The 22132-nt window shown below is 41.6% G+C and overlaps 3 protein-coding genes across 4 annotated transcripts; 2 read left to right on the top strand and 1 right to left on the bottom strand.

Moving 5' to 3' along the window:
* Nucleotides 1-78: 78 nt before the first annotated feature.
* On the top strand, nucleotides 79-8860 carry colq (collagen-like tail subunit (single strand of homotrimer) of asymmetric acetylcholinesterase). Of its 2 annotated transcripts, none has more exons than XM_084357384.1 (17): nucleotides 79-955; nucleotides 1538-1647; nucleotides 1966-2076; nucleotides 2797-2841; nucleotides 3005-3031; nucleotides 3820-3891; nucleotides 4131-4193; nucleotides 4294-4320; nucleotides 4436-4480; nucleotides 4568-4603; nucleotides 4707-4787; nucleotides 5189-5285; nucleotides 5855-5985; nucleotides 6352-6471; nucleotides 6577-6703; nucleotides 6810-6912; nucleotides 7003-8860. In XM_084357384.1, the coding sequence occupies exons 1-17, from the start codon at nucleotides 859-861 to the stop codon at nucleotides 7070-7072; spliced, it is 1362 nt and encodes a 453-aa protein (XP_084213510.1). In that variant the 5' UTR covers nucleotides 79-858; the 3' UTR covers nucleotides 7073-8860. The 2 variants fall into 2 exon arrangements, with proteins under 2 accessions (XP_084213510.1, XP_084213509.1); XM_084357383.1 differs by having other exon boundaries at nucleotides 6562-6703.
* A 1769-nt stretch (nucleotides 8861-10629) lies between these two features.
* Nucleotides 10630-19009, bottom strand: plekha8 (pleckstrin homology domain containing, family A (phosphoinositide binding specific) member 8). The gene is made up of 13 exons (XM_084357241.1): nucleotides 18740-19009; nucleotides 18189-18305; nucleotides 17899-18054; nucleotides 17672-17793; nucleotides 17251-17409; nucleotides 17105-17145; nucleotides 16720-16838; nucleotides 15500-15857; nucleotides 14627-14712; nucleotides 13311-13369; nucleotides 12815-13016; nucleotides 12661-12722; nucleotides 10630-12572 (listed from the first exon to the last, which is right to left on the bottom strand). The coding sequence occupies exons 1-13, from the start codon at nucleotides 18777-18779 to the stop codon at nucleotides 12375-12377; spliced, it is 1719 nt and encodes a 572-aa protein (XP_084213367.1). The 5' UTR covers nucleotides 18780-19009; the 3' UTR covers nucleotides 10630-12374.
* A 118-nt stretch (nucleotides 19010-19127) lies between these two features.
* Nucleotides 19128-21064, top strand: fkbp14 (FKBP prolyl isomerase 14). Its single transcript, XM_084357242.1, has 4 exons — nucleotides 19128-19474; nucleotides 19773-19924; nucleotides 20040-20167; nucleotides 20266-21064. The coding sequence occupies exons 1-4, from the start codon at nucleotides 19278-19280 to the stop codon at nucleotides 20422-20424; spliced, it is 636 nt and encodes a 211-aa protein (XP_084213368.1). The 5' UTR covers nucleotides 19128-19277; the 3' UTR covers nucleotides 20425-21064.
* Nucleotides 21065-22132: the final 1068 nt, after the last annotated feature.

The raw sequence follows: 22132 nt of genomic DNA, 5'->3' as shown, positions 1-22132 counted from the left end.
ACTATGTGCTAAAAAAACGGTTCTGTCCAGATTTTTACAAATCGCATATATGCATTAATACATTTACACCCTCCTTTAAATTCACACCTTGCCAGGAACACCTTGAAACAAGTGGATAGACGATAGCAGCGGTGAAAATGTTATGTAATATCTTTTTATTTTTATGCAGCGATGAGTGCACAGTATGATCAATTTTTATTAGATTTATGTTTGTATTGTGTATTAATTAATATCAAGTTTCATGACTGGTTGAGAAGTGATGTTGCCTGTATTTCCACTTTTGTTTACAGCTCTCACATCCCTCAGAGAGCCTCCTTGGAAATGCAGACACTTAATTCTGTGGGACAGACTGGGCAATAAAACCAATCAGGTCTGGACCAAATGGATGCCACAGTGCACTGGGGGGATGCACAGTTTACTGCATAAACAGAGATGCACTTAATAAACAAAGAGAGACACAAGACACTGATGAGAGTTGTCTCAGGGTGCACAGGAGACGGCTTCATGCAGGATCCTTTTTGAATCTCTTGCTGAAAAAGCCCACTGTGGCTTGGTCACTTCAAGTCTCCCCACGAGAGCAGTGGAAACAACAAAAGGCACCCCCCTGCAGTAGTAGAGATCTAATATTGGCACCCGAAGCAGCTGGCGGGCTGTCTCCTGTAATTTTAGCGCGCACTGATGCAGAGGAAAGATTTAATGGGCATTGGTCAGCGTACCCTCTTGTGAGGGCGTAAAGGAGGCAGAGCGGAGAGGGAGGGGAGCAGAGGGAGAGGACAGTGAGGAGAGAGGGAGAGAGAAAGGCAGCGTGTGAGAGCTGCTGTGGCTCAGAAATAAAGTCAGGCAACTATCTGGAGCAGCATGACTCTTCTAACACTTGGACTGTATCTGCCTTTGTGGTTTTGTTATGGCCTGGCTCAGTCCTCTTTTTTGGACAGCTTTGTTGCATTCCCAGCAGGTAAGAATGAGCGTGTCTGTGTGTGTGTGTGTGTCTGTGTAGGTGTGTGTACTGTACTGTACTGTACTGTACTGTACATACAGTGCTATGCATGCACAGGTGTTGAGAGAGTTGTACTGTAAAAAAGCATGGATACTGCATGTTTAGTTTTAGGATTGGTTCTGAGCTTATTATCTTTGTGAAATACGCTTGTTTTGATTTTCTTGTCGCCCATGAGGTAGAGTGGAAATGCCTCTATAAATAGCGAGACCAGCTCCAGTCCTTCAGTGAGAGGCACAGTCACTTCATATCTGTGTCCAGCTTTAGGAACTCAGCCGGACGGGTCTTATGATCTGATAGTTTGCACCTGTTTCCCTTCTTACTTATGCTGCTCCTGCATGAACTAACCTCTTTGATTTGTCCATTTGTTACTGTATATATGGGGTTTCTTTTTCACAATTTGTCACAGTCTATGAGGCACAGTTGCCTGTGCATGTCCATGTGTCTTGACAACACATTAACATGCCCTCCTCTGACTGTCTTCTTCTAATTTCCTACACCTCGGCATCACTTCTTGTGTGACTGCATGCACACCTTGCACAGCTCTCAGATCCCAGGAGCAGCAGAAGAGGTTCAGCCCATGCTGTTTACTGAGTCCGCCTCCACCCCCACTGTTTCCTCCACCCCCTTCACTTTGGCGCCGCCACGCTCATGTGAGTCCAAAGTCATGTGACTTTCTATTGTGGAATATCTGTCTGATGATATGTCCTTGGGTGATATCCAAACTGCCACACTTGCTACCTTTTGACCCCTTAATGACACTGTTAAAATGCTCAGATGGAGGGACGTGTTTGCAGGAAGAGAGGGGTTAACCAGTCGTTGGTTGGGAGTTGTTGTATCAAGAATGGGATGAATTTCAAACATCACTATAAAAATCGTAAAGGTGTCATTCTGTCGATTCTCCTTTATTCAGCATTTGCGTCAAAGATGTAAAAAAAATGCAAACTTTTATTTTTATTTTCATTTTACAGATTGATGACATTTCACATCATGGTGGTGTGTCGGGCGAGCTGAGCAATGAGGGCAAAGGTTCAGCCTGTGTCCAAGGCCCCCGAGGGCCTGCTGGTCCACCTGGCATTGAGGTAGGATCCAGACTCTTCCCAAAAGCATCCCTGTTAGCTCTGCTCATTCCAACACACCTACAATCTGACTTCCATACGTTTCATGTTGGGGTCTGCATGAGTTCAAGGTGCTAAGAATTAGTACTCCAGCACTAATCCTACCCCCATCTCCTCTCCAACTTGAGAGTTCCTGCAGAGCATAAGATGGGGATTTCTCTGGCCCTTGTAACACAGCAGCCCATTAACGCTCTACATTTAGCTCAGACACAAATAGCCTTTTTCCACTGCCTGCCAGTGTGCCACACATCATTCTCAGAAACTGTCCGAAGAGCAGTCTGCCTGGAAAGGCATACTGGGTTGCGTAAATTCCAGGGATTACCAACACAAGCGTGTGTTTGTGTACTCTAGTGATGAAAGATATTAAAACATTTTGGTGCCATAGGTGCTTATAAACCGAACCTTCTCCTCTGTTAAATTGCAGATTTGCCAAATTGTTGTTAAAGCTTTGCCCATCTCTGGCTGTTACAGCACCAGCTAGACTGCAGCAGCGTTTCAGTATATCAAAAGGGACCCAGGAGGCACTTTTTAAATCAATAGTGGCTACTCAGCCTTAAGCTAATTGAAACTGCAGCAGACATGACTCTATGGTCGGGATGGTGTGGACGATAAAGTTGATTTAGATAGGTATCTCTGTAATTTATGAGCCATTGTCATATTTATTTATTTTTTTATGTTCATCAGGGTCCACCTGGATTACCTGGGATAGGAGGGCCCAAGGGAGAAAAGGTAAGCAGTTTACCTCCGTATGTTCTACTCTCATCTCATTCAGGCAGCTCATTATAAGCTACTCTTCATTTTCTAAGCTAAAGTCTAATTGACCTGTTGCACATGCTGGAAGTGTATTAAATAAACGCTGTCCTTGTCCCCCTCCTCCACATCCCGTCGTCAGGGAGAAATCGGAAGACCTGGGCGAAAGGTGAGAGTCCCCATTAATCACTCCATATTCCCCGCTAAGTGGATTTACTCAAAAATGAGATACAGTGCCTCCGCCTGCTCGCTAGCTGTAAGTCAGAGCTGCTGGTGCCTGGCCGTGTGCATCAAGAGATTGTGGGCAACCTTGACAGGAGACAGCACTGCCACAGTGACAGTCAGGATGCGAGGGATGCAGAGCTGCTGAGACGGGCTGTTTCGATGGCAGGCGGAGTTAACATGCAGGTCTCCTCTCTCTCACAGAAGCATATTGCCTCAGTTGACCCCTCAAAGACACCTCCCTCTCTGTTAGGACTGACGTTTGATCAGGGCAGGCGAGAGAGAAGCGACCTCCCTGAATGATCAGCCTCTGTGGTGGTTGAGCAGTGAAAGCGGCCCAGTGGGAGAGCTTCAGCTGGCTGCTGGCCTGACTGAGCAGCTTTGCAGCACTGCAGTGCAATTTAGCTTAGTGCTTCAGCCAGGTCATAAATCATTTTATTTCCCACAAGCACGAGCTCCTGTTCTATATACAGCCCATCATTTAATTAAAGAGAGCAAAGTGACAGGGCTCGTTAAAGTCATTCTCCCTCTACATGTGCAGCAGCGTCTGATAAATACTGTGGCAAGCAGGCTGTCAGCTTATGCAGCAAATCCTGCACTCGGATTTCTCGCAAAGCAAACAGGCGTAAGAGGCCCTGATTTCATTAACTGCTTCTTCAGCTGTGGCAGCAAGTGTTTTATTAGTCCTTTATAAGGTATTTCTGTATCTGTGTAAAAATCGATTTCTCCTGTCAGGGTCGGACAGGTCCGCCTGGACTTCCTGGGAAGCAGGGACCAGCTGGATGGCCGGGACCAAGTGGGCCCAAAGTGAGTAAGTCAGACCTCATAATGTAGATGATGCAATATATGACATGACATGAGACCAGTAAGTGCCAAGATAAGGTAGGATGGATGAGAATTAGTGACAATTTGTGTCCCTATTTGCACAATGAAATACTTTTGTAACATGAAAACAACCTTTTCAATAAGTCTGCCTTCCTAACTTCTCCTGAAAATGAAGCTAATCCACATTTGTCTTATTTCTTAATGTTTTTCTCCCGTGTCAGGGTGAGAAAGGTGACTCGGGGCTGATGGGTTTACCAGGAGCCAGAGGACCAATTGGGCCACGGGTATGATCTACAATATGTACCACGCTGATCTGGGATGATCTCACCTTCACACTACTTTATTTCATCCTGGATATTTAATATCTCTGATCTTTATTTTTAGGGTTTACCTGGTTATAAAGGGGAAAAGGTATGTGGCTGTTTTTATTTGATAGAAAATGCAAAAAGAAATGATGTATATATATATATATTGTACGGCTCTCTGTTGTGTATGTTATGTAACACGTTGTAATCTGCTCCATCAGGGTTCTCGAGGTGATCGTGGTGAGAGTGGAATGAAAGGCGACAAGGTGGGCAAAGTTTATCAGTGGGTTCTTGTGAATCAAAGTGCTGAAGTGGATATATTCTGACAGTAGCTTCCCGTTCTTTATCCACAGGGTGGAATGGGTTTCCCAGGAATGCTTGGACAGAAAGTGAGGAACACAACAAAACAAGAAGGAATTTCTGAATTTTCCTCCGCAGAATTTTCCAAATCTGACCAAACTGAATGCTGAGTTGATCTGATTTGTTGTGCAGGGTGAAATGGGTCCAAAGGGCGAACCTGGAATCTCAGGAAACAGAGGACCCACAGGCCCACCAGGGAAGAGAGGCAAGCAGGTGAGGTGATTGTGGAAATGTGACATTCTTGTTGCGCTGTTTTAAAACAGTATTATTTTGTTGTATTTGTGCCTCCATTTTTAGTGTTTGATTGATTATTTTGAGCACAGTAAAAGTATATATTGCAGAGAAAATGTATTAAGCATGCAGGCAAAATTGAAAGCACACAGAGTGAGGGAGATAATTATTGTGCACTTTCTGTATGCGGATCAAAGTAAACATGCATGCAATTTATTAAGAGCAGTAGATTTTTGTTGCACAAATGAAATTATTATTTGTAAGTTAATAATTTTCCCCTCAAAATTATATTTATGTTCATGCAAAAAATTATTTTCTGTGCTCTGTGCTCTTTGAAACATAATGTAAAGAAATGTTAATGTTTTATTTTGATTGTGTTTTAGGGAGTGAAAGGAGATTCAGGCAGAGTTGGTCCCATGGGACCCGCAGGCCCACAGGGACCTGCTGGCCACCCTGGTCCTCCTGGTTCACCTGCCACAGGTGAGATCTTTAACCATAAATCTACATGTATGGATTAGTTGAAGCGATTGGTTTGTGTGTGACTCTGCACTGTTTGTGTTTGTGTGAAACGCTGTGCAACCAGCGTGAGGAGGAACAAACCTGTGTCAGCAAAAGGAAGCACACTTTAGAGCAGTGTAAGAGGTAACGCCGGTAGTCTTATTTAGCACCAGAGAAACTTTATCCCCTGAGGTGAAACACGATGCTGTCATCATGACATCATGTGGCTAAAATGGTTTCGCAGATGGCGAGACGCCCTTACAAGTATTGTGTCACCAGATCATTAATGTGACATTTGTTGTCTTGATTAAGTTTCCAAGTGAACTAAGTTGATTGTGTTTGCTTCTTGATAGATGAATCAAAGATACATTTCATTACATACAGTATTTATGTTAGCTACTATATCCTGTTTTCTCAACAACACTTCACTGTACTGTAGCTCACTCAGCCTGAAATATTTTTACTTGGCACGAAATGTGTTGCCTTTTTTATCTTTTTTATTGCTTTGTGTGTATTTATATAATGTTGTTTTCCTCTCTGTATATGTTTAGGACTGTACATGGTTGGAACAAAGGGTGCACGTGGTCCACCAGGGCCTCCTGGAAAGTGTAACTGCGGCTCTGTCAGTGGTTCATCGTATGATGATTATCCTTCCAGAGGAAATTACCCCAAAGTCCCGGCGGTGAGGAATTAATAGTCAAATTAATGCAGATACAGTTATTACAATTAAAATGTTAAGGTTTTTTTTTTTATCAGAATGCATATACTGTGTGTATTTAAAATCTCTGATATTATCTAATTATGCTGTTATTTTCTCTGGTGTTTTTTTTTTTAGAAACCCTGGGGTTACTGGGTTTTAATAACTTCTGAGTGAATAATTTAAAGATAAAAAGTTTTCAAGGATAAAAGGAGGGATGGATATTGGTTTGAGACCATATTGCCAACTCGGAAATGAAATTTTAATGCTCAATATCTCAGAATTGCGCTCCAACGGGACTCAAAATGCACTAAATATTGAAACCATTTCCTCACTTGGCCTTTCGCTCAGATATTCGTTGTGAGCAACGAGGAAGAACTGGAGCGTCTTCACACAGATAACGCTCTTGCATTCCGCAAAGATCAGAGATCTCTCTATTTCAAAGACATCGATGGCTGGCTGCCAATCCAGGTATCATTGCATGCAGCAAAATCTTAGAATTTTATTATTTTTTCAAGCAGTTTTTTCCTTTTTGTTCATGTTTTTTAAACTCTGTAAAAGACTTTTCCATTCCAGCTGACGCCGTTCCAGTCCATGGAAAACGCACCTGACGACGAAGGTTACTGCGGTGACGGGATTGTGCAGATTTCCACTGGGGAGGAGTGTGATGACAGGAACAGAGTCGTCACCGACGGCTGCGTCAGTAAGTCATGCGTCTATGTTCGGTGGTCTATTATAGCTCCTTAGTTGTGCTTTGCTGTACACATATAGCGTGACCCCTCCACCTCTGTTGTCTCCCCTTTCCACAGAGTGTAAACATGCCTACTGTGGAGACGGATACCGCTATGAGGGGGCTGAGGAGTGTGATGGAAAGGACTTTGGATACCAGACATGTAATTCATATCTTCCAGGGTAAGCACAATTTACAACTTCATGTTGACATAAACTCTTTGCTGCCTGTTTGTGTTTTCATGACCGAAAGGTTCTTTCTCTTATTTGCAGGTCATACGGTCACCTCAAGTGCACACCGCACTGTGTTATTGACTCCACAAACTGCAAGTACTTCACTTGAGGAGGGAGCTGGACTGTGCAGCAGGATCCTCTGTGTGACACATAACAGGAATATTTTTCATGCAAAAAAAAAAATAACGCTCCAAGAAAAGAGACTCTGAAGGTAGAGGCAACCAATGGTTTAATGATGAAAAACAAAACACATATATGTAACTCCTCTGTATTGCTGCTGAGATGCCACGTAGCTCCCTGGAGTTATGCTCAGTCAGTGAAGGTGAAAACCTTCACCCACACATAGGAAATGCACAGGACAACTGACTGCACTCCGTCTTAACAAGCAGGACTTAAGACCGGCCTCCTCACCTCACCATGCCCGATTGGACCGGAATCAGCCTCTGGATGCAACATGTTGTGCGACAGCCATGCAGAGACTTAATCAAGTGCCAGTGGGAGATGTTGCAGAGGAGCAGTAGCCGGGCCAGAGGCGAGTTAATCTTGACCCAGTTACTGTTGAGAAAGAGAAGGCAGTAGGACATCCAGAGCCGTGGCCTCAGGTATTCTACTGCACAGCATTTGCATGAGGCTGTGATTACTGAGACCATGACAGCAGCTGTCACTATCCGAGCATGTAACCTATCACTTTACTTACTATTGCCACAACAAGGTTCGCACTGTATAGTCTCAATAACACATCAAACATTTCAGTTGCAGTCAGATCAATATGTCTGGTTAGAGGTGGATGTAGTGCATGAATTATGCACTGCATATTTCAGTGAGACTGTTATACCACAAGGCCACTTCTTCAGAGGCCGACTTGGCTTGTGGTGGGACTGTACTGGACAAGGTTTCATAAATCCAAACATTTCTCAGGAACCAACATGTAGCTCCACACAGGCCTCCTCCACTACTCTCTTTGTAAATGAAATGGCAGTGACTGTACGCTGAAGCACACAGGCAACTCAAACAAGAGCTTTAAAGTATCCACAAGGTGCAGTCCTCCGGGTGCGATCAAGTTTCCTCCCTGTGCTTCGGTGAGAAATGAAATATACCGTATGTGAAGGCTTGAAACTGTTATGTTCTTAAATTTTCTCACTGCACAGGAAAAAAGGCTGGAATAGTCTGTTAGCTGCTAAAAGGGGGAGGAATTTCAATTCCAGTCTGTTCTTTGGTCATTACTGTATTTACTCTATTACCTCTTTATCCAGTCTTTCTGTCTTACAGTATATACAGAAACTCAACAGTAAACTTAACAGTGTAGATGTAGTCTGCTGGACTGTGCCGATATAAGCTGACATTTTTCCATAAGCTACTGTATGAGTCGCGGTGCCAAGGGAGAGCTTGTCTCAGCCATACTTAGATGTAGTCAGGTGTTCTCAAGTGTAAAAGCAATTGAAAGTTTAAGACTGTTACTATATTGTCTCCGCATGCTCTGTGATACCTCGCTTATGTGTGTGAAACCAAGGCTTTTGTCAGACATTTTGTAAATCATTGCATTCATCAGCATAGCAGGTGTCTTAAGAGATATCAGTCTTGCTCTGCCCGGAGTGTAGCAAAGTACTGTATGTATGATAGTGACGAACCGTGCCATGCACACAGCTGAAATACCTTTTGGAAATTATGTTGAATGTTCTGTCTGTGGCTGCTGTGCTGTACCCTGTACTGTGTACGCTGAAACATAACATGCATGTGGTAACGTACTGTAAGGCTTTATGAAATGTAGTATGCACTGTGGCTGGGATGGTGAAAGTTCATTTTTGTTTCATTACTCCGATATGATTTATACAGTAGCTGTGGGTCGTTTTAAAAAAGAGATGAAAATAAAACATTCATTCAAAGCTTTTCACTCTCATCTTTAGATTTGAGTCAGTGGTTTGTCAGCAGCTCTGATTTCTATCTGTCGTGAGCAGGCAGTGACAGTGATTGGACGCTGTGCAAAAAGCCACAGACAGTGATAGAGATGCTATTGATGTCCTTTCAGAGCACTCACTGTAAGAAAAAAAAGCAGATATCTATCAAGTGGAGAAAAAAAAATTGATGCTGTCAGCAGCTTCTTGCAAAGTGCTGCGTTAGATTAAACAGACAGCACAGTGAAGTCTCGGCGTTTTCTCAGACATGGCAATGAGTTTTTGGCTTTTCATTCTGTCTCGATGGAGCCCGGTCCGTGCCTGGAGATGTGGCACGGCGATACAGGTTGGGCATGGGCAGCCAGCCAGCGTTGCAGCACAGATGCTCGAGGCCGGGACTCGGCCACGTAACTCTATTAGCATGCCGTATTTCTTTTTCTAAATCACATCAGGATAATTTGTCTGCTGAGATGCCCGAGTAAAAGCTTACTTTGGTGTATTCATCCCATCAGGTGCATTCCCCTGACCAGGCCAATCAGATTTGTAGCACAGATGTCTCAGTGCAGCACTAAATGTCACTGGAGATGCAGTGTCCAACCTGAGTCTGCTGCTCTGTAATGAAAAGATCTGCCGTGCATACACACAGAAGAATCCCCCCCAAGTCAAGTTTTCTATTTGTGGAGCTTGGGAAGTTCTCTTAGGTACAAATTAATTTATCTTCTTATAGCTGTTTGAATAATTTTCCCTCTCTCAAAGACAAGGGTCATCAAGTTGAACAGTTAAGAAGCAGGATCTATTTTGAGCTCTCACAGGTATTAAGTTGAGGATCTGAAATCAAACACTTTTTCCAACAAAAGGGGTTATTTTGGTACAGGTTGGGTGGTGTAGCGTTACATTAAGGCAATGCAAAGGAGGCTACAGGGACAGGAAGCGGGCAGGGACCCAGCTGTTGGCCTGAGCCAAGTGAAAATCCCTGACCTATAGGCAGGAATGGCTGGCATGCAGGGTGCTGTGGTCTTGGCAGGGGACACACTACTGCTTGCACATGCAAAACACTCAAACACAGACAACAAGGTATGCCAAGGTGTTACTAAAGCTCAGTGCCGCTGTTGTTTAAGCTAGAACACCTGCGCAGATTTACCATCTACTGCTTACCCATTGATGGGTTTGGTTAATAAGATAAATGTAGACAGGGTTCCCATTTGTTCTTAAACATCAATTTCAAGGACTTTTTAATTTGATCTGAGGATATTTTAATGAGAACCATCAGGCTTTGCAAAAGCACGCAGGCAACAATAAAAATGGAGGCTGAATGTGTGAACACTTCTCGGTTGGGCTTTGTTACAGTGATGGCAGAAAACTGAAGCGGGCACAACTGCAGACAGCAGAATGTAGACTATTTACCGATGTTCAAGGCGCAATATGTAAAAATTTCAGTTTAAAATTAAAAATAACTTAAGTTATCAAAGAATGTGAAGAAATAAGAATTTCATTCAATAAAATGATCAAATCTGATATTCACTTTCTGATAACTGGAATTAATGTTTGTTTTTTTAATCTAATTTCTGATAAAATAATTGAAAAAAAAATGCTACTTTGGTTCTGATGCAGTATGCAATCTGCAAAGTTACTAATAACTCAACCTATCAAATAAATTTAGTGGTGTGGTATAAATAAGCAGTTAATGCAAATACTCAAATAAAGAACAAGGACCTTGCAATTGTTATTTTACCATGATATAAAATATTTGACTTCAACAGGACTGGACACACACTGAGATGACTTCATTATTTATTATGTAAAAATCCAATAGCATCTTATATACAATCATAGAAAAAAACAAATCAAATGTTTGTAGTATTACAATAGCATAATTTCAGGATTAACAGTGGAATTAAACTGCGACAGGAAATCAACCTGTTGTACACCAGTTATGTAAACCTGCCGCAAATGACTTAATCGAAGAAATATTACTTTGCGCATTCCTGAAAACTAAAAAAGAAAAGTTAGAATAAAGTTACAAATACTACATGGTGTTTACAAAAGCCCTACGAGGATGTTCCTGCTTTGTCCGCAAGGCTAAGTGAATATAGGGACAAACTTTAACGTGGCCGGGAGGTGGAGTCATACCGCTCGTTGTATCATTGTTGAATCGACATCATAAAATATTGAGTATAGCTGGTAACACTTCAGTACTGTATATTTAGAACAGTGCATGGACAAGATGGTGAAGAATCTGGAGAGAAGACTTGCTGAATGTTTATGTCCATTCAGTGCAGAGATGAAGAAGCAATGTACTTAACTTAAATCTATCCCCTTCAGGATTATTTATTAACTTGGTTAATTCTAGGCCTTCGCCTATATTTAGAGTTTCCATTGGCACCTATGTTACCTAATACATAAAACCATGCAATCAATAAACATGCTCTGTGGATACAAATGTTCATACATTCACACAAAGAGCAGGACTGACATGATCCCCATGACATGAATGTGGTCTTTATAACTTAACACATAAATAGACATTGTGACAATGCATACTATGCATAGGCTTGTGCAGAGGATGTCCACATAAATATTCAGCAGTTGTCAGTACTTCAACAGCTTCACTGTATTATTTCATTCTTGTGTGTTGGAGGCAGCAGAGGCTTAAAGCCATTCACATGACAGTCCTTCCTTTTTGGTCCCGCGGAGTGTCTCTAGAGCAACAGCTCCTAACGTGTTAGTGATGTAAAACAAAACAAATACATTGTCAAACAGCAGGGAAAGGAATCAATATTGATCATAATTTCCACTTAACTTCAACAGTCAGTGCAAGAAAACATGTTTACCTAATACACTAAAAGTCAGCCAAGTATGCAGTTCCATCACATACTTAAGGCATATATTGGGCATAGTAACAAACGGACATTGTTTGTAGTTAAATAGTGCTTTGTGTTAGTCGCAAGTAACACCCTGTGTCATGAATCAAAGGAAACGGGACAGTCTTGGTTAAACATTTGTTTGCATTATGATCAGTTCAATCACAAATGATCTTCCAGAGAAGTTACTAGAGCCAAATACTCTGTGGTTATGTACCTTCAAACATGTATAGTACATAAAAAGCCACAATACAGTGACAAAATGTACACCAGAAACAAATGTCACCATTAATCATTATGGTATGAGTCTGCATAACAGGGCTGAAAACCCCTACACTGTCAGTGGTCTTTTAAACAAGACCCAGAAACTACATTTTATGTCAAACCATAATGTCTTAATTTTTAATGGGTGCTTTTCCCCTCGTGGGCTCCTAAATACAGACATTAATACCTTCTTCAAACCTGGACCCTCTATTGTCGTAGAGTTTAACAACCACTGGAAACACCTCACACTGACACGGGACATGCTCACACCATTTTGTACACGAGATGCTCTTGATGCATCAGGCACCTTCCTTCAGCAGTTAGCCACTACTCTGCCCCTGCAGCCAGGTTCTGTCTTTCCTTGAAGTCGGATCATTTCTCTCTGTTCATGTTTTCACACCACTTCATCCGACTCCAGGTTGTATTCTTCATACAGGACATCCAGGATTCCCAGCTGCCTCTCCATCGCAGGCAGGTACACTCCCAGGTCCCTGTGCATGCCGATGGTGAAGCCGCTCTTCTGCTCGTCGCCCTCTGTTGACACCAAGGCGGCACTGAAACTTTGATAAGATGGGGCGGCTCTCAGCGCCAGCTGGAAAATAGAGGCATGTAACAGTCACAATACAAGAACAGATGGACCTCAGAGGGGAAAAGTAATGGTGAGAGTAAGAAATACTTACAGCAAATACACCTCGCACAACCCATCCGTGGTACTGCCGAAGGGTCTTTCCATAGGCATTATCTGGGTGAAAAATACACACGTGATGAAATTATTGTCAACGATCCATGTATTTGAATTTGTTTGTAGATGTCTGTGTTAGAAGTCAGACTCACTTAGCGCTCCCTGGATGTCTTGTTGTCCTGCGTTAACCTCCGACAGGAACTCCTTGAGGAACTTGAGGCCTCGTCTGAGCCACAGCAGAGCCTCGGTGGCAGAGTTGCGCACCTGGGAAACACCTGTGTGGACTTCATGCAGCACGATGGACTGAATGGTGGGGAAGTTGCCGGGGTCGGACATCAGCTTCTGGTTAATTTTCTGCAGGGTGAAGAGAGAGGGTGATATAGTGACATGAGCAGGGAATAGATCCTGATTCTACTCAGTTATCTGAGCTTGTGTACACCGACAGAGCAAGAATAAGAAGAGTGACAAGCTATATGTTTGATTTTTAAGCCAAACAAGGAGTTGAGCATTCATGTGCACAGCAGATGTGGACATGATCATAAAGTACTTATTGTGATTTATCTGTTTGATGAACAACTATGTAATGATGTCTTTTGTGGAACAGTGAATTCTGGTTTAAGTCAACGGATTGATGACATGTTCACGTACCTTGATATTTCCAACAAAATCCATTTTAACTGGTGCAAACACTGTGGAGCCCAGCTTGTCTGAGAAGAGAGAATCCATGATCATTTCTTTGTTGCTTATGAAGAAGATTATCTTGTTGTGCCTATATCTTGATCTTATGGCTGTTAGTCAATGCAGCTGCCGTAGTTTATTAAGCAATGATAAAGAGGAAAGAAAACCCTGTGCAACAACTTCAGAAGCAAATTTCACCTTTCTGACTGCAGATATGATGAGAGAATAATGGAGGCTTGTGTCCCTGTAGCAGAGCTAATATCCTGAGCAATTCTGACATACAGGATATCAAACACAGATATCACTGGTATCTGGATCTGTATCAAGATTTTATGGGAGAGATTTAATTAGGGCTGAAGAGCACAAATGGAGATGAGCGGCACTTGAGGGACAGTTCACCACAAAATCTCAAATAAATGTTTTTTGTCTCATCTGTAGTGCTGTTTATCCATCTAGATTGTTGTGAGTTCCCAAGTTTTGGAGATACCGGATGTAGAGGTGTTTGAGATATCTGGAATATACTTGAACTAGATGACACTTGGTGTTGGTGCTCAAAGCATCTGCAGACCTCTCCACGGCTGATATCTCCAAAACTCAGAATAAATTCTTTAATTCATTGCATTTTGAAACTTAAACAGGACTATTATAAAAGCCATCTTGGTATACTGCTGGTGAATATGAAACACAGGCTAATATTACTACATGTGTGCAAATTGAACAAAGTTTATCTTCAAAACTCTCATTCAAATTCGCTTTATTGTCATGACTGTCATACCACATACCACTGGAGAATTTGTGATGACCAACAATCCTAATCCAACCTCTCCACTTAAATATTGGGCCAAGTCTGAAAAAGCTGGCCAGCACCTTCTTGTGTCCATCTTCATCTTTTTTTTTTTTTTTGTCAGTCGCCTGTCAATGTGTACAGACACTGTGCAGACGTGTACACAAAGACAAGGACACATGCAGACACAAGAACATGTATGAGCAAATCATATGATAGGCTGCAAAGAATAAACGGAACCAGTGACAGACATACAGGTGCAGAGGCAAGTAATGAAGGAATTAAAGAAAAGAATGATGATGAGTCCACGACAGCAAGCCTCCACCTCATTAAGCACAGACAATGTGAATGACACAGCATGCACAAATGACAAGAAAAATAGCAGAAAGAAGATTTCCTTATAAAAGTTATAAAGGGTGAAATGACCACATGTGTGGCACCATGAGAGAGAGGAACAGAGTTGCAGGTTAAGAGGAGGAGAGAGTAAAAGTGACCGGCCTACCTAATACAGGCACTATTGCATAGCATGAGTCCAAAAACTCTTGAGTAGGGATACCATTGTCGTCGTCCAGTCTTATATCACTAAATCTAAAAAAAGTAGAACAGATTCAAACAGGAGAATGTATTAGAGGTAAGTATGCCATTTCAACTTTTATTTGATCAAATCAAACAGAAAAAGAAAAGGGTACAAAGGTCAAAACCAACCAGAGAAAGGATTCACACAGTGTCATGCAGTTCTATGCCTGACAATACCTGAGACTATTCTGCTACTTTGCCTACAACTTCACAGAGCCGTTTCTTTTCATTTTCTCAAGTTAATGCTCTAAAACTGTCTCGTCAGTTTTAAAATAACAACTCCAAAATGTGCATACTGTAGTCCCCGTCTTGCAGTTGAATAAAGAGATCAACTCCAATATAATAACATTTACGAATATTACAGAAATGATTATAAACACTCTAGTCCATTGTTCAGTAACACTCTTCGAGGTCTTTTAAAAAAGAAAGTGTAATATTTTTGAAATACAGAGTGAAACAAAAAAGCTTTACAAACCGAAACATCAGATGAGGGCCTCTCTGTGTCATGTGATCAAGAGAGAACACACTAATATAAAACACTGATCATGACATCTTGAAATGGATTCAGTTAAAATATTCCAAATCTTATAGAATTACTCTGTGCAACACGGTAATAACAATTAATACATTTCCATAAACTGTGTAAGTAACTGTGCAGCAGAAGTGCAGTGCCTCAAAAATACTACATATAGCTTAGATTGGTTAATCCTAATACTGTCATTGTGAAATATCACATAGAGTAACTTCATACAGTCGTGTGTCCTAAAGGATGTGACCTTCCTGAGTAGCATTTTCGTACCTGTGACTCATTGTGCTGAAGAAAGTTTCCACCTGCTCTGTGTCTTCTGACTCGGTTGAATCTCTGCGAGTCTCGCCTTCATGTTGAGCCTCCTCTTGGTCCGGAACAGCTTCCTGTTGGTGCTGAGGCTCGACAGCAGCGTTAACTTCCTTGTTGTTGTTGTCGTGTTCTTCTTGACTTTGGTCCAGTTTGTGCTTCTGTTCTTGTTCAGTCTCCTCTTGATCACCAGCTTCACCGTCCTCATCCCCCTCTGCTGGTGACTCGTAGTGTTCAGTCTCAGAGGTATTCTGGGTAGTGTGTAAGGTAGGATCAGCTGGCTCCTCGTGGACCGAGCTGTTGCCGTTGGCTTCATCAATGTCTGTGCGTCACAGTAGACAAAAAGAAGACATGCGCAAAGTATGTTTACAACAAAAGGATTGAAAACTAACAAGCATACAGAATATGCTGTCAATCAAGATGTCTATCACAACAGATTTAAAGCTCAGTTTCATCACACTGGGTGTAAAAAATTGTGAAAGCAGAACTTTGGTGGCTTGCACAACTAACATTTAGACTCGTTCTCTACAACCACTAGCAGGGAACACTGAGACAAAGCTCATGCTCATCCTCAATTTACTGTTTAAGTAAACTTATATGAAAGAATTCAAGAGCAAGACCCTATTTTGTGAGGAGTTTAAGCATTGCTGCATTCACCTCTATAGGTTGAAATGTCTAAGTATGACACCTAACATCACATGGGTGTGGTAGGGTGTGACTGGTTTCAGTTGTGGCCAAACCCTAATGGGACTAGTGTTATGCTTACTGAGGACAGAGCAAGCAGGAGCTACAAGATGGCAGCACTAACTGATTTTAGTTTTTCATCATCTTCTCTTTAAGAAGAATGGCAATTTTCCTTAAAAAAATCTGTTTTATTGTATTGTTTAACGCGTCTTACACATATTTATAGATAACTTAAAACAATAAATTGGAAACAACTGGTCCTATTTTCCTTCACCGGCAGTAACTTCCCCTTTGTACTGCTGAGGGAAATGCAATAATGTAGCAGGGCATCCATCACTGTCCGCTCACTAAAAGCCAATAATCTATCCACATCAGGTCAGATGATGAACACACAACAGCCACTGCTCTTTAGGCCGGTGTGATCTCTATTTTATGGTATGCAGTAATGGTTGCCAGTTCAGAGGAGCACTTAAGGTGAGAAGTTGGGACACCTGACGTACCTGATGGGGAAGAATGGTGTTCTGGTCTATCTGGCTCATCTGGTCCCTCTGCTCCAGAGTCGAGGCTCTGGCTCTCGTGTGCAATTGAGTCTCCTGAGGTTTCGCCCAACTCTCTCCATCTGGAATGAATTTAAGTGCAGTGTGTTAATTCTAAAACTTGATGGATTTGGATGACCTTCTTTTAGGAAAATATCATTGGTAAGTGTGTAGTACCACAGGAATGCCACATTATAACAAGCTATGACTGTATCAGCAAAAAACATTTAAAAAGTTTTTTTATTTACGCCTCACTTTTCTGAGTGCTACTTTATGTGGCACATAATGATAAATGGAGAAGCGGTGTAGTCAACATAAATACATAATGACAGAAGAAAAAGCAGCCTACTTTTCTCCAAGGTTCTGATTTAAATGATTGACAGGCTTAATCTGTGGGATAAAAAAAAAAGACATGAGAGGATTACTATAAATATTTATCTGTGACAACAAGCCAAAGATGTTATTATCCAATTAGAAACAGGAATTGTAACATACCTTCTGAGGTTTGATGGCTGCTACTGGAGGAGATCCTGGTGGACTCTGTGTTGCCATATCCGTACTGAAAGTACGATTTGCTATCTGCATGCATTCCTCTAGAGTCTTAAGGAAAGTTGTGCATGTAGACTTCACCATGTTTCCAGTGTCTATGCCTGTCTGAAAAGGGCAGACAAACACACATATTAGCTAACACTGCCATGGATCTCAGCACCGCTCTGAATGTCCTGACAAATATGTTGTTGTGTTGAAATCTGCTCAACTTTACAAAGCCAAAACTCTTTTTTAAGTACTTGTGAGAACATTTTCTGCTTGTCTGGTCAGTTAGTAAGCATGAGCACACATCAATTACAAATGCGTTACCCTACACTGCAGTTTCACACCAACAGCAGCTTCTCTTATTTCATTGGCTCATCCATACCTCCGCTGTGTCCCCTAGCTCATCAGTCTCCTTGATCTTGTTTACTTGTTGCAGAAGAAGGTCACAGTACAATCTGAGCTCTGACATCTTAGTTTTCAGCGCCTCTGTGTTCTCCTGGAGCTCTGTAATAGTGACAGCACACGAGTCAACATTTGGGAAAACATTTACAGTATTTTACAACAGGGCTCCATGCTATGCTATATTTGGATTTTATGGCATCCATATACCTTTTTCTCTCTTTGTCCGGTTGTCTGTAAGGCAAGCTTTGGCTGTTCCCAGTGCCACCAGCCATTTCTGCCTCTCAGCAGCATTGATGGCTCTGAGGTAAAAGTACTGCTCTCCTGGTATGGTCAGGTCAACTCGTGTAGAGTCAGAGGAATGAACTAATTTTAGATAAAAGAAGAAAAGAAAAAAGGAAATATGCCTGTCAGAACTACATCTAAAAAGCAGCAGGAAGCAAAGTGCTCACACTTGCACAATGAAACACAGTACAGAGGAAAAAGTGAGCCATACCAACCTTGGATTTCACAAACTGAAATTTTAATGCTGCCCTTGCAGCCTTTCCAGGCATCTTCTTGAGAGTCATAGTAAGACAAAGTTCCTCCATCAAGCACAAACCAACGAGGCTGCCAACCTGAACAAAAAAATCGTTTTATTTAAAAGAATAATTTCTGTAACGCTGAGTAGGAGTATGAGCGTGGGTATTCAAAAGTCAAGAGGAGTTGCAAAGAGTTACCTTAGGTTACGTTATGCTAGCAACAGCTAAGCAGTTGTTAAATCAGATTATAATGACAGATGGTGGGAACAAGCTAAATTAGCTAGCGCTACCTGTTAAGACTTTATAAATAAGGTTCGCTTCCAGTTCGTTACGCACCACTAAGCAAAGTCGGACAAAACTTGTTAAATTAACGTGATGTATAAGCTCCGACAGTTGACTGCTAGCGTTAGCTTGACCGTTGCCTATCAACTCAACACCAGTGCGCTATGACGATGTCATGCTAGCTACAGTAGCTGCCTTAAAACGAGCGCTACGACCGAAAACACCCACCCGCTGTGTTTTTGACTTACCGCTTATGTAATTGGTCCATTTATACAGCATTCCTTCCATTGTTTAATTATGTGTTTTTGCCGTTCATTACTTGTTTATCATAACAAGATATGATGCACAGCTGATTGCAGCGACTCCATCGGGCCCCGAGTGTGATTTGTGGAGTAGCGTCCTCGGCTCTAGATCTCCGCTACGTAGATAAAAGTGCGTAAACTTTTTCGTGAATGGGGCTCTAAGCTATCACGAGAGAAGCCGACGACGCCCCTCCCACTTACATCAGAGGGATTTAAGTAGTGTGGGTGTTGATTGAGGCGATTGTCACAACCGAGAACCAATAGAATAAGAGAGTTTATATTAAGGGCGGGGCTTAGGGGTGGTTTTATCCAATCGTAGCAGGAGGAGGGCAGACAGCTGAACAGTGGCTGCGTTCATAGCAGAAGTTGGCTGCCACGTAGTTGACATCCCTGCCATGTATCTATTTTAGTTACAGTATTTTATGGAAGCGTTTAAATGAGCTTTTAGTGAATTTGGTTAGCAGGTGAGCTATCGTCTATCACAATGCTTCTTTTTTCTATTTGTTCGATATTGCCCTCACTGTTTGTGTCCGTCACTGGGAGGAAACTGCCCGAGCCAGAAGTGAAAATTGAAGTTTTACATAAACCCTTTATGTGTTACCGTAAGTCAAAATATGGAGACATGCTACTTGTTCACTACGACGGATTCTTGGAGAGCAATGGCACCATGTTTCACTCCAGGTAATTTGTTGCTAGAAGCTGTAAAAATGCTGCATGTTGAGTCATTTTGTCACAGTCTTGTGCAGTATGGGGGCAGCATGGGGTCCCTGCTTGATAAAGCTGTAATCTATATATCTAATTACCTACACAATGATGCAGCCCAGCAGTTGTCAGACTCTGTGCTAGTCTCCATTCACACCTCAGCATTAAGTGAGGTCACCATTCAACTATTATTGGACATATCTGTCATATCAATTCTGTGTGTACTGCACTTTTCTTTATCAAAGAAACTGTGATGGATCTTTCTGACTCTTGACAGCCGCAACGATGGGGATAAAAATCCAATGTGGTTCACTCTTGGGATCCGAGAGGCGCTCAAAGGTTGGGATAAGGGTCTGCAGGACATGTGCAAAGGAGAGCGCAGGAAACTCACTGTCCCTCCATCTCTGGGATATGGCAACGAAGGAAAAGGTAACGTATACATGAAAAAAACATGTCAGAGGGGGTCTGTTGCATCGGATCTCCCCTTCTTTCTGTGTAAACACATCTGTGCTTCTCTTACATTAATGTTTCTGTTTGTCTACAGGCAAGATCCCTCCAAGCAGCACCCTCATTTTTGACATTGAGCTCATGGACATCCAAAATGGTCCCAGGTCACACGACTCTTTCCGGGAGATGGATCTCAATGATGACTGGAAGCTCTCCAAGGAGGAGGTGTGAAATTCTTCCAAACTGCTTTTCTTGATGTATCAAGAGCTTATATGTATTTCTTCCTATTGGTATATGTTATCATTATTCTGTCTGCTTTTCAGGTGAAAGAGTACCTGAAGAAAGAATTTCAGAAACACGGATACTCGCCTAATGACACACATCATGAAGTGATGGTGGAGGACATCTTCAAAAATGAGGATGAAGATAAAGATGGTTTTATAACTGTGAGGGAATTCGTCTACCAACACGATGAGCTCTAAAGGACTGATTTTATCTACTTTGCAAAACTACAATCTGCTGTTTGTTTCATGAATTTCTTCCAAAATAGTGCCATGAATTGAGGAATTGTGAATTAGTTTCTGGGCGGTTCATGGACCTTTTGATTTTTACACTACATTTAAACAGTATTGTCTAACTTTTGATTTACATCAGCTCCATTTTGTGCCATTTTATAGAGAAGTACATCCATAATTTATTTATGTTTCCATCATTCATGCACTGATGTCACCACAGATGTATGTAACATACAGTATTATACATTTAAAAAAACTGATTTCATGAAATAAATGTTTTCTAAATAAACAGAACTTTATGTTAATTCATGTTTATTATATTTATAATGCATGTGCTGAAGACCAAACCTGTGCATGCACTCAGCCTTGGTGATGTGATACTGGATGATAGTGTTATTTTCTGTGCAGGTCTTCATTAATCACTAGAGGGCACTCTTGTCCTAGACTTTTGTATCATACTTTCAAATCTTAATCAAAGCTCAAAACAAATCCAGCAACTACTGTCAGCTGCCCTCTTTTTGCCTAACATCGAATTTCTTTTCATATGTTTACTGTATAATTGCAGGGAACTTTAAGGAGCCAAATTCCCTCAGTGGTGTCCATAATGTACATTTTGCAAACAAAAACGTTGCCTAAAACAGTATACAAATGCAAAATTGTCTCTTTGAATCCTGAGTAGGAAAAAAGGAAAAAACCTCCATCATCAAGTGACCGTGGTCACACTCACTCACAGCTCTGTTAAATTAAGCCAAACATCATGTGAGTCCAACTTCCTGTTTGTTGTCTATTAAGTAATGAGAAGTGATTTGTAAAAATAAAATGTTCTATGTTTATAGTGAAAGACACTGGAAGGTATCTATAATATACAGTATTGGCAATCACAGGTTTTATCTTTCACATACACTGTCTATATGGTTTATAACAGACGGAGCAGATGTAACCTGGAGCTCAGTGATCTATCAGCAGGCAGTAGCTCTCAGCTGTGCAGCATCAACAGAGAGAACAAAGACTAAAGAAGCCACCGAAATGTGATAGCTGTCAGTGCTCTCAGTCTCTTCCCTTCTTTAAACCATACAAATGAAAGCTGTAAGATTTTGATTGACTGAATCTTGACAGCCTCCCCCTAAAATAAAAAATGAATGTTGCAGCTGAGATATTAGAAGATTCAATCTCTTTCTCCCAGAAACAGGTGCATGAAAATTGCACCACTATAAGCAACTAATACTGTAGCATACTGCATGTTTGAATTTCAATTTTGGAGGATCCTTGTTATTTCAGTCACCAGCTTCAACCATCTACCTACTAATCCTATTGGAATCATTTAAATACATAATAAAGAGGAGTGAGAAGGAAGCCTGTTATTGTTTTGCAATCTTCTCCTGCTAAAATAGCATCCTGATGAAGGTTGACATGCACCTGCGGCACTCTCAGAAACACAATTTCAGAGAAGGAAGTAGAAGGATTGTGAACGCTGTGGTGCAACTGTGTCTACTCTCACAAAAGGCACCATTGTTTTCTTCTCCATGGAAGTTTATATGGTACCTGGCAAAATTCCACTCTACTGACCACACCTAAAGGTAAAACTGGACTAATGGGAAGTGCATAGAGACAGAGACTGAATACTTGATAAGGCCTTCAGGGTAAAAAGTAACAAGACAAATCAAATCTTGTTAAC

This window comes from Pagrus pagrus (assembly GCF_965226575.1).
Source record: "Pagrus pagrus genome assembly, chromosome: 7".
NCBI classification, from domain to species: domain Eukaryota; kingdom Metazoa; phylum Chordata; class Actinopteri; order Spariformes; family Sparidae; genus Pagrus; species Pagrus pagrus.
This window is presented reverse-complemented; position numbering and strand designations above follow the sequence as displayed.